Source organism: Eumetopias jubatus, unplaced genomic scaffold (genome assembly GCF_037043125.1).
Source record: "Eumetopias jubatus isolate StellerSeaLion01/CBP00866 unplaced genomic scaffold, mEumJub1_p1.0 scaffold_2, whole genome shotgun sequence".
In the NCBI taxonomy this organism is placed as follows: domain Eukaryota; kingdom Metazoa; phylum Chordata; class Mammalia; order Carnivora; family Otariidae; genus Eumetopias; species Eumetopias jubatus.
The window spans coordinates 148,013,031-148,025,729 of NW_028274808.1; the positions used below are offsets into that span (position 1 = coordinate 148,013,031).

Below are 12,699 nucleotides of genomic sequence, written 5' to 3' on the forward strand. Positions count from 1 at the left end.
CTCTAGACCTTTTAGAAAACATGGAGTTGTTCCTTTGGCCACATACATGCGAATCTATAAGAAAGGTGATATTGTGGACATCAAGGGAATGGGCACTGTTCAAAAAGGAATGCCCCACAAATGTTACCATGGCAAAACTGGAAGAGTCTACAGTGTTACTCAGCATGCTGTTGGCATTGTTGTAAACAAACAAGGGGCAAGATTCTTGCCAAGAGAATTAATGTACGCATTGAGCATATTAAACACTCAAAGAGCCGAGACAGCTTCCTGAAGCATGTGAAGGAAAATGATCAGAAAAAGAAGGAAGCCAAAGAGAAAGGTACTTGGGTTCAACTGAAGCGCCAGCCTGCCCCACCCAGAGAAGCATACTTTGTGAGAACTAATGGAAAGGAGCCTGAACTGCTGGAACCCATTCCCTATGAATTCATGGCATGATAAATGTAAAGAAAATAAAAGACCTCAAGACTAAAAATGTTTCTCTTAAAAAAAAAAAAAAAGATCAATTACCTCTATAATGCTAATCCAATGGCCAATTTTCAATGCTCATTTGCTTATCTTGAGCTATCAGCAACATTTGACACAGTTGTTTCCCTTCCTTATCCCTGATACACTTCTATTGGTTTCCAGGACACTACTTTCTCTTGCTTTTCCTCCAACCTTTACTAGTTGCTGCTCCCTTTCAGTCTTCTTTGCTTGGTCTTCCTCTTCTTCCTTATCTCTTAATATGGGAGTGCTCCAGTGACCATATCCTGTCTTCTCTATCTCTACTTACTCCCCTGATAATCTCTTCTAGTCTCAGATCCTAATCCATATGTTGAAGAATGCCAAATTTATATTACTATCCCAGACTCTATCTTATCAATTCTATACTTAAAACATATCCAAATTCAAACCCTTTTCATTTCCTCCACCTCTACCACTCTGGTCCAAATCAACATCATCTTGTGCTTGAATTGTTATAATCATTTCCTGTCTTGTGGTTCTGCTTCCGCCCTTGCCCTCTATAATTTACTTTCCACAAAGCAAGCAGTCAGGGAGATCCCATTAAGAAATGAGATCAGATCATCATAGTGTTCTGCCCAAAGTCCCCTAAAAATCACATTTCACTCAGAGAAAAAGCCAAAATTATTACAATGACCCACAGAGCCCTGTATGACCAAGGCCTTGGTACCTCTCATAATCACTCCCTCATTACTGTTTTCCTCATTCACTACTTCAGTCACACTGCCCTCCTAACATGCCCTTCTAGGCGTACCTCTCCCTCATGGCCTTTGTGGAGTTGTTCCATCTGCCTGCAACATTCCAGATACCTGTATGGCCAACAACATCTTCTGTTTCAAGTCTCTCGGATTTTACCTTCTCAGGAGGCCTAACCTGACCGCTCTATTTAATATCATATTCTGCCACCATCATCTCAAACACACTCCCACATTTCTGATCTTTACCTAGCTCTACTTTTCCTGTAGCACCTAAGATCTTTTTACCAGTTTTATATCTTATTTATTAATTATATATATCAATATATATTATTATTTATTAATTATACCTTGTTGGCTAGCTCCCCTCAGTAAAATGTAATATCCATAAGGAAAGAAATCTTTGTTCCTACTACTGTACCTAGTCCATAGTAGAACATCTATAAGTATTTACTAAATGAATGAATTTTGATTTTAGTATTACCATTATTATTTGTATGTGCTGAAAAATAAGCAGACCAAATATTATATTTACTAGTTCTACGTGTTTTCCAAGCTCATCAGTCCAATGAATCCATAATGTAAAATAATCCCTTTTATACTTCACATCAAATCTATATTTATTTCTGAGAGTGTCCTATATCTTGCTCATATTAACACTTGATTTCCTATTCTTTCTGCTCAGAGGAACAGAGTCAAACACAAAAATGAAACTCACAACATGTGGAAAGATTACCCTGGGTATCTTAATGCTGGTTATTGCTGCAGTAATCATTGGATTCATTGTTTATTTTGTCACTTATGGTAAGTATTCATTGTGTCTGACTTTCTAATCACACAGAATTATTGATTCTATTATTGGGAAAATTAGGAATTTTGAGAATGGGGGAAGGAAAGAAGTCAGACAACATTATTTAGCAGTGAGAATTTCTTAAGGTTAATAATATTGATTGCAAACTTCTTTAGTAACCTTTGGCTTAGGGTATTCTAAACCCAGGGATTTGGAGTACTCTCTTTTTAATTCCTGGTAAAGATTTGGGTTCTGGGAATACTTTGATGAATAAACCGTAGTTCCTACCTTTGCTGAACTTGTAACTTTTTGAAGAGATAATCAATAAGTTAACAAACAAATATAAAAGCCCAGAATATGGGATTCTAAGCTAAGATTTTTTGTTTCAAAGCCTATAAGTTTTTCTTCATGTAATGTTTTCTTCTAATAAAATTCTTCCTAAAAGCTAGAATATTTCCTACTATTGAAGGATGAAATCTAAAAGGTCAGTACAAAATACAAATTTTGTTTATATTTTGCATAAAATACAAAAAAATTATGGGTTCCTCAAGATCAATCTTTCTTATAAACAGCACTTTGTGCCAAATTTGCTGTGTGCTGTTCTTGTCACTTACTTTAACCCACTATTTTCTAACCTTTTCAAGAATGAGGGCCTTTTTATAGCAAAAAACTATTTCTACATTCTCATAAGAGAATAATTACTTTGTTGAATAAGAAAATAAAATTCTAATATATTTAAGAACTCATTCTTAGAATTACTCATAATAATACCTATTTCCCAGAAATTACAAACTTTCGCAACTTAAAAACTTCTTAAAAAGAAAAAATCCCAAATTAAATACTTCTGCATCAGAATAAGTAAGTTTTGTTAATAATGAAGTTTTCTCAAGTCATAGTAAACCTGTGGGAACAAGACTAGACCCTCCTGAGACTGTGTAAAGTATTTGATAGGGCTTATCTTTATAAAAGTCATTGGTTTTTCACCTTAAGGCTACATACCTGATGTCACAATATCTTGTATGAACTAAAACATTAAATCAGAAAGACACTTTTAAGAAGTCTACATATTTGTCACTAAATAAACCAAATCTCAATCTGATAAACCAAATATTATGCCTTTTATCCCAATGCTTTGGCATCATATAGAGGCAACCTTATGATAGTCCTCCTTTGAATGAAGCTTTCAGTACCATTTGAAGATATTCTAGTTCACTATGCCAGACTCCAAACCTGAGAGCAGTGAGCCATCTCCTCACGATAATTACCCTGTCACATATTTATTATTTAAATAAAGAGGCCAGAAAAACCAAAGCACTGTACAAATATTCACTCCTGGATACCTACCTTTTTTTGCTTCACATGACTCTATATAATGATAATGTTCTGTTTTCTATTTGGTTAACTTTTTAAGAGACAGATAAATAGGTAGAAAATAGATCAATAAGAAGGAAGGAAGAGGGAGAGAGAGAGAAAGAAGAAAGAAAGAGAAAGAAAGAAAGAAAAAGAAAGAAAGAAAGAAAGAAAGAAAGAAAGAAAGAAAGAAAGAAAGAAAGAAAGAAAGAAAGAAAGAAAGAAAGAAAGAAAGAAGAAAGAAAGAAAGGAAGGAAGGAAGGAAGGAAGGAAGGAAGAGAAAGAAAGAGAGAAAGAAAAAGAAAGAAAGAATAAAGAAAAGGGGTATCTGAAACTACCCAGATTCAATTCAACAAGCATTCACTGGGCATTACTACTATGTATTTAATGGCAGTTAGTAGGCCAGGTGCCATAATGGAGGAATAGCAGTAATGGAGGAAAGTTTCTAGAGCATCACACTAGTCTTTTGCTAAAAGTGCTCAGAATTACAGCACAGTCATCACATTTTTCCTATAAATGACCAAAAAGTATTTTCTACTTTGGTGGGCCCTTATAGTCTCTATTACAACTACTTGAGTCTATTGTGAAAAAACTACCAAAAAATACTTGAAACAAATTTGTTAGGCAGGAAACCCAGAGGTGTTCAGAAGGTCCAGAAGTAAATGTCTGCTCATTCTAAAACCATGGCTTTGCAGGAAGAAAAATAGACACCCCCTGACCCAGGAAACATTTACCGAGAACCTTCCATTTCTGCCCTTTCTGCTTCCTTCTCTGGGTTTCTTCCTTAGGTGAAATTATGTAGAGAAATCACATCTGCATCTTGAGAATGTTCCTCTAATGGCTTCGGTACAGACCCCCAACCTGCTACGACCACAGCCACAGACAGAAGGGCCTTGAAATGGTAGAAAGTCCACCTTTCTGGGTCCTTTGTCTCAGGAGAGATTCAGAAGCAATAAGCTCCTACAGGGGAGGCCAAACTTTGAGTCTCTCCTTCCTTGTCTTCAGGGAACTTCCCTTCCCACAGATGCCAAAAAATTCTGCTGTAGCATGGATAATATAGGCTGCACTGGCTCTGCCCCCACCAAATCCGTGTAAAACAGACCCTGTTACCTCCCCTTGAACTAAAGGTTGAACTCAACTCTCTGAAATATACTCCAGGGACTTCATTCTTAACCCTGGCCTTACCTTAGGATCACCAGGAGTACTTAAATAAAACATTGATGTTCCCGCCCAGAACAGACTCTGTGGGAAAGGGCACATGTGATGAGAGGTCTTAAAACTCCACATGTGGGGGCACCTGTGTGGTTCAGTCCTCGAGAGTCTGCCTTCGGCTCAGGTCATGATCCCAGGGTCCTGGGATCAAGCCCCACATCATCGAGCTCCCTGCTCGGCAGGAAGCCTCCTTCTCCCTCTCCTACTCCCCCTGCTTGTGCTCCTGCTCTTGCTATCTCTCTGTCAAATAAATAAATAAAATCTTAAAAAAAAACCTTCACATGTGATCCTAATTGGAAACCCATGCTGAGAGCCACTTATTGAAGCCTTGTTTCTCAAGCTTTTAATGTGCATAAAAATCACTTGGATGGATGTTAACTAGACTTACTGTGATGATCATTTCATAATACATACATACATCAAATCATTGTGTTGTACATCTGAAATTAATATACTGTTATATGTCAATTACGTCTCAATTTTTTAAAAAATCACTTGAAATTTCTTTTTTAATTTAATAAAAAATATAAAGAGGAGAATCAGTCAGGACATAGTCCTCCTTGGAGCTCTTAATCTTAGCTGAGTGTATCCCGGATCATTTGAAAAGTATGACTCTTCCAGGAAGGAAAAAAACAATGAAAATAACACTTAGAAGAAATCCTAGATCATAAATGTCTTTTGTTGCTCAAGGTCTAAGTTACATTTGAAGGAGAGGAGCTAATTTTTTATTATGATAGTCTGTGAGTTCCTCTGAATGCCAACAAAACTCGATTTACCACTATACCTTCTTTTTTAAAAAGTTTTTATTTAAATTCCAGTTAGTTAACATACAATGTTTTAACTTTTGTGCTCATCACAAATGCATTCCTTAATCCCCATCTATTTAACCCATCCCCCCACCACCTCCCCTCTGGTAACCATCAGTTCTCTATAGTTAAGAGTCTGTTTCTTGGTTTGCTTCTCTCTCTTTTTTCCTTTATTCATTTATTTTCTTTCCTAATTTGTATCCTCAATTTTACTGAACTTGGTTAGTTCTAACAATTTTTTGCTGGGATCTATAGGATTTTCTCTATATAAGATCACATCACCTGCAAATAAATGACAATTTCACTTCTTCCTTTCCAATTTGGATGCCTTTTATTTCTTTCTCTTGCCTTATTGCTCTGGCTGTGACTTCTAATACTATGTTGAATAGGAGTGATGAGAGTGGGCATCCTTGTCTTATTCCTGACCTTAGAAGAAAAGCTTTTAATCTTTCACCATTAGGTATGATGTTGGCTATGATTTGTCATATATGGCTTTTATTATATTGAGATATGTTTCTTCTAAAACTTATGTGTTGAATGTTTTTAAGACATGAAAGAACTTTGTATTTTGTCAAATGCTTTTTCTGCATCTATCAGAGTATATGGTTATTTTTTTTCTATTCATGCAGTGTATTTATTTATTTGTGTATATTGAACTATCCTAGCAGCCCAAGGATAAATTCCACTTGGTCTTGGTGTATGATCTTTTCAATGTGTTGTTAAATTCAGTTTGCTAGGGGGTGCCTGGGTGGCTCAGTCATTAAGCATCTACCTTCGGCTCAGGTCATGATCCCAGGGTCCTGGGATTGAGCCCCACATCGGGCTCTCTGCTCCGCAGGAAGCCTGCTTCTCCCTCTCCCACTCCCCCTGCTTGTGTTCCCTCTCTCACTGTGTCTCTCTCTGTCAAATAAATAAAATCTTTAAAAAAAAATTCAGTTTGCTAGTATTTTGTTGAGGATTTTTGCACCTATATTAATCAGGGATATTGGTCTGTAGTCTCCTTTTCATGTAGTGTCCTTACCTGGCTTTGGTATCAGAATAACATTGGCTTCACAAAATGAATTTGAAAGTATTCCTTTTCAAATTTTTGGAAAAGTTTGAGCTCTCAACCTCTCCCTCTCTCTTTCTCTTTCTCCCTCTCCCTCCTTCCCTCTAAACAAATTTGTTAGGCACTCCCTCTCATTGTGCCCTCCTAGTCTCTAGAATGGAGAGATACAACAGGATCTGAGAAAAGTTGCAAGAAAAAATTTAATTTCTGCTGTATTTGATGTATTAAAATAGTACAGTCTAGCTTAACACTCAACTTTTCCTTTGCTTTACTTTTATACATTTTTAGTTTAATTTTTTAATTTTGTTTACTTAATTTGTAGTACTTACAAGTCATGACTCATTTTACTTTCTCTTTTATTCATTTTCACTTTCTAGGTGTTTTATAAATGATAAAACCTAGGACTCCACTGATTTTCCTAAATGTAATCTGTGATGATCACAAAAACTAAGATAATTACCTATGCTTTAATATAATTTCTCATAGTAACATATCTGTCTTCAGATGGCCGAAATTTGAAAGCTGGCACATTAAAATTTTACATTAAAAATTCTGAATACACCTTTGGGTAGTGTTATAATTTAATAAGCATTGCTCTGTTGAAGTTATTTTAACAATCACTAGGAATCGAGACGATTGAAATGTTTTTATCAGAATTTATAGTTCACTGCAACTTTATCAGAATATTATATTTCACATGATCATCTTAAGAATGAAAATAATTACAAAATGAATGAAGTGAGAACTATTTTTTCTTTTCTCTCCTTTCCAGAGAAGACACCTTTCTACCATCACATCAGCTTTAAAGTCAATAACATTGACTATGACAGCAAGTTTGAAAAACCATATTCACAAGAATATATGGACCTAAATAAAAAGATAGTGTCTTTGGTAAGTTGAAATTTCTTTTTGTGCATTGCCCTTTTAAATGTTATGTTCCTAGATGTGCCAGAAATCTAACAATCATCTTTTAAGTTGGAAATGATTGATAATTTCACACTATTTTTTACACTACCTTAGTTCTAGATTAAGATAGTCAGCCCTTTCAGAAAGTCGGTTAGAAAATGTGTACAGGAAAAAAAAATGTAAGAGGGACAGATTTAGAGAACACCTGAGAAATGCCTGACACATGAGAGACTGTCCATGAATATTTCTAATGTATTAATATATTAAATGTATAAAATATATCCTACCTCCAGGATACCTGACCAAAGTCATGCTGTTTCTGTTCTTAAACTAAGGAGTCCTTCAAGGAAGAAGAATGTCCAATGTAGAAGAGAACATATAGCCCAAAATAAAGATCTTGTATCTCCTCAGTATGGAGTAAAATTTTTAAATGTCTACTTAAGAGTGTGCTTTAAAAGAAACAACAAATGTTGGAGAGTTTCTGGAGAAAGGGGAACCCTCTTACACTGTTGGTGGGAATGCAAATGCAGCCACTTTGGAAAACAGTGTGGAGTTGCCTCAAAAAATTGAAAATAGAGCTACCCTATGACCCAGGAATTGCACTCCTGGGTATTTATGCCAAAAACACAGATGTAGTGAAAAGAAGGGCCATATGCACCCCAATGTTCATAGCAGCAATGTCCACAATAGCCAAACTGTGGAAAGAGCCAAAATGCCCTTCAACAGATGAATAGATAAAGAAGATGTGGTCCATTTATACAATGGAATATTACTCAGCCATCAGACAGGATGAATACCCAACTTTTCCATCAACATGGATGGGACTGGAGGAGATTATGCGAAGTGAAATAAGTCAAGCAGAGAAAGTCAATTATCTTATGGTTTCACTTATTTGCAGAACATAAAGAATAGCATGGAAGACATTAGGAGAAGGAAGGGAAAAATGAAGGGGGGGAATCAGAGGGGGAGATGAACCATGAGAGACTATGGACTCTGAGAAACAAACTGAGGGTTTTAGGGGGGGTGGGGGGATGGGTTAGCCCAGTGATGGGTATTAAGGAGGGCACGTACTGCATGGAGCACTGGGTGTTATATGAAAATGATCAATCGTGGATCACTACATCAAAAACTAATGATGTATTGTATGGTGCCTAACATAACATAATAAAATAAAATTTTTTTAAAAAGTGTGTTTTAAGTTAACCTTTAGCAGACTAAAAACCTAATGAAAATCTTGACTAGCCCCTTGAACATAAGCTTCCTTTATCATAGATACACTCTAATTAGCTCAAGTAATTCAGAGAAAGACAAATGTCATATGATCTCACTGAGATGTGGAATTTAAGAAACAAAACAGAAGATCATAGGGAAAGAAAGGAAAAAATAAAACAAAATGAAACAAGAGGAGACAAACCATAAGAGACTCTTATTCATAGGAAACAAACTGAGGGTTGTTGGAGAGGAGAGGGGTGGGGGGATAGGATAACTGGGTGATGGACATTAAGGAGGGCATGTGATGTAATGAACCCTGGGTATTATAGAAGGCTGATGAATCACAGGCCTATACCTCTGAAACCAATAATACATTTATGTTGATGATTGACTCTAAAAAGAAGAAAGAAACTAGATAAAGAGAGATGCAACTTTCCTAGGAATGGCAGTTTTTTAACTACAGAGGAATATTTTTATGTTTTAGATATGTAGTTTTCTAGTGGGCAACTCAAGAAGAAAACTCTATGTCATTTCTTATTTTTTGTAGCTCTCCAGCAGATATGATGCTCAATTACAGTGAAACGAAATTCTAAAAATTCAAGTGAGGTGGTAGCTTAACAATAATAAATAGCTTTATTAATGGTCAGTACTGGCCTTATGTACTACTTTCTTTAATCTTCACAACATTCCTATTTTCCATAGGAGGAAACTGAGGCACTAAAAGGTTAACTTACTCAAGGTCACACTGAAAGTATGCTTCCATCTTCTTTATGATTTTTGTCCTATAATTAAAGAGCATGCAAATATAAAATCTTGAGCATGTTTCAGATTACATCAATTTCACATGGCCAAATATTCAAAAATGTTTAAACAAACTCTGTGGTTTTCACATATAATGCACTGATTCATAGATGACCAAAATGATATCTAATATGTGTATGGTGCCAAAATTACCCATACAAAACAGGACAGTCAAGCCCAAACATCAAACTATTTACCACAGTGTCCAAGAGCAAGAGACATCTTTGATCACTACATAACCAGGGTATCTGTCAAATAAATTTTCCACTGAGTTAATCTGAACCTGGTAGAGGCATATGCACCTTTATGCATATTCTCTATTTGGGGCAGTCTTTCAAATGACAGGTTATCTATAGAATTCATCAGGATTAGAAATATATAATTTTTAAAAGGTAATAAAATGAAGGATAACATTCAGGACTCCTGTTCCATCTAATATAGGTTAACAATATTTTAGCTTGAGTAAAAACTGTGTTAGTGTTCATTCAGTCTTAGGACCCTCAAAACATATTCAGAAAACTAAAGCACTAGCAGTGGTCCCAAATTCTATATTACTATACTCTCTAATCTAGGCTATTTTTTTATTTTTTTAAGATCTTATTTATTTATTAGAGAGAGAGAGCACAAGTAGGTGGAGCAGTAGGCAGAGGGAGAGGGAGAAGCGGGCTCCCCGCTGAGCAGAGAGCCCAATGTGGTGCTTGATCCAGGACTCCAGGATCATGACCTGAGCCAAAGGCAGACACTTAACCGACTGAGCCACCCAGGCATCCCTAATCTAGGCTATTTTTAAAACAAAAAAATATCTGATGTATTAAATGGAAATCATTGTACATTAAATTTTCAGCCATGAAGAAATTAAGAAGATGCAAGGTTTATCAAAAAATGTAATCAACATTACAGAGTTGTTATTCATATTTCAAATGATATAATGATAACTAACAACATTACTGATGTGCTAGTTTTCTTTTCTACGGTTGGAAAACAAGAATAGAAAAAATAAATACTAGATATTTTGGATTGTCTGTAGTCATGAGGGGAGGGTGGTTACTGTAAAATGGCAGAAAGAACCATAGACCCAGATGCTCCACATCTGATAGGATCTAACTAGCAAATATGCTATCTCTTTTGCATCCACTTTTGGGGTATCTGTCACGTGAAGGTAGTATTTTCCTGTCTCTATAACAACACATCATCTTATAATCCTTTGTCACACATTTAACAGTATAATTTAACAATATAACATCATCAATAAAATGTTTTCCTATATATTTGTGAACTGATTCGAAAGAGAGAATTTTAAATATGTGGATGGTTTGTATAATTAATTAAAAATGAATATGTTAAACAATACTGAACTGTTACTATGCTAAAATTTGTTAAATTAGAAACCAGAAATTCCTCAGAAAAGTGGCTCCAATTACTTTCTGGAAATTTTTTCTTCTCCTTGTGATATAGTTATTTTTGTTGATCTTCAGAAAATCTAATCTAGTCTGAAATTTTTCATAGACAATTCCTTGTATATAGCCATACACTTAGGCTTTGATCAAGTTCCTCTATTTATTAAAAACATGTATTGATTTGTACTTTTGAGCCTCCTGTATTTGATAAGTATTGTGATGACCAATTTCTCACCCATAAAGGTGATTTTAGCATCATAAATGATCATGATTTTGTGGTTAGTAAGCTCATCCTTGGGTTCATCATTCTCAAGATCTTCCCGTCAACACAGTCCAGAACCTCTCTCCACCTGCTTGTCAAACTGGTGACTTGGCAAGAATTTTGTACATTTTTGTTCAAAGAGAAAGAAGGGAGAGGGAGTGTCAAGTGAAGAATCTGAGAAAAGTAAAAAAAAAAATAAATAAGCTTACCTGGTATGAAAGAGAAAGATTTAAAGTTTGTAGTATGTGTGTCTTTGACTTCCATTTGAATTTCCAATCTTGTCTTTCCTTATTTCTGGGAAAATAATTAGTTCTGAATCCTATGTGGGTTTCTGAAATTTCCCATTTGATTTTGAGTCAAATATCTGACAACCTTTTCCTATAGAGACTGAGCTTCTTGAAAATAGGAATTACACGAGTGTTACTGGAACAATTTCCATAACTTCACCTTACAGCTCCTTGGAAGACCCTCAGCCTAAAGTTACTATTCATTTTAAGGATGGCAGACTTTGGGATTATTTAAGGTGTGTGTGATCTTTTGAGCTGTTGTGAGGTTTGGGAAGATGAAGATAATAAAAAGAGAGATGAAGAATTAAGAATGTTAGAACAAACTACAAATAGATGGTCTTTGGAAAGAAGCACAAAAACTAAGAGCATTGCAAGTTGTTACATTTTGATTTGGAGACGGTGCCATATCAGGTATCTGAGTTCATACTGAAGCCTATTTTAAAAAGAATTTAGCAGTCATTTGTCGTCCTCAGTCTAGTCTCCCCAGTTTCCATTCATTATAGTGCCATTCCCCCACTCACCTAGTCATTATATTTTTTATTATGTTATGTTAATCACCATACATTACATCATGTTTTTTAATAATTTTTATTGTTATGTTAATCACCATACATTACATCATTAGTTTTTGTTGTAGTGTTCCATGATTCACTGTTTGCATATAACACCCAGTGCTCCATTTAGTATGTTCCCTCTTTAATACCCATCACCAGGCTAACCCATCCCCCCACCCCCTCCCCTCTAGAACCCTCAGTTTGTTTCTCAGAGTCCGTACTCTCTCATGGTTCATCTCCCCCTCTGATTTCTCCCCCTTCATTTTTCCCTTCCTGCTATCTTCTTCTTTTTTTTTTTAACATATAATGTATTATTTGAGGTACAGGTCTGTGATTCAACAATAGTCATTATATCTTAAAGTCAATTTCCACAATTTCCATTATCTAATCATTCAATACATTTTAATAATTATTCTTTTAAAGTGGTCCAGCCTGACTTCCAAGGCAAGATTGCTGATTCCTCATTCTCTCCTCAAATCTCACTGAAATGATGGAAGGAAAATGAAAACAACTCAATGTGTCATACAATGACAGAAATGTTGCCATCAATACACTAAGTGTATTTGGTTTCCTAGGAAGTTTTTGCCCCCCCTTTTAAGGTTTTATCCATATGGAAGTAAGTTTAGTTTAAGGTAGGAGCCCAGACTTATTTTCTTTCTGGTGTAGATAGCCAGTTGAGCTGATACTACTTATTAAATAATCCAGCCTTTCCCAATGATTAAAATGCCATCCTTGTTATATCCTAAATGTCCATATATTCTAGGATATATTTTTGGATTCCATTATTGGGTTCCACATTAATGGGATAGTATTTCCTTCCCATAGCTTCATCTCCAAAAGTCTTTCATCCCTTTATTTACAAGTAGGGATGTTCTAAA

General features: G+C 35.5%; 1 protein-coding gene across 1 annotated transcript in view; it reads left to right on the top strand.

The window, feature by feature from the left end:
• Nucleotides 1–1,133: 1,133 nt before the first annotated feature.
• LOC114206690 (transmembrane protease serine 11C-like) overlaps nucleotides 1,134–12,699 on the top strand; it is a 51,456-nt gene continuing 39,890 nt past the window's right edge. The window contains exons 1-3 of the mRNA XM_088021344.1: nucleotides 1,134–1,363; nucleotides 1,882–2,000; nucleotides 7,175–7,293. Coding sequence (XP_087877470.1) covers nucleotides 1,134–1,363; nucleotides 1,882–2,000; nucleotides 7,175–7,293 — 468 coding nt within the window. The remainder of the gene's footprint in view (nucleotides 1,364–1,881; nucleotides 2,001–7,174; nucleotides 7,294–12,699) is intronic.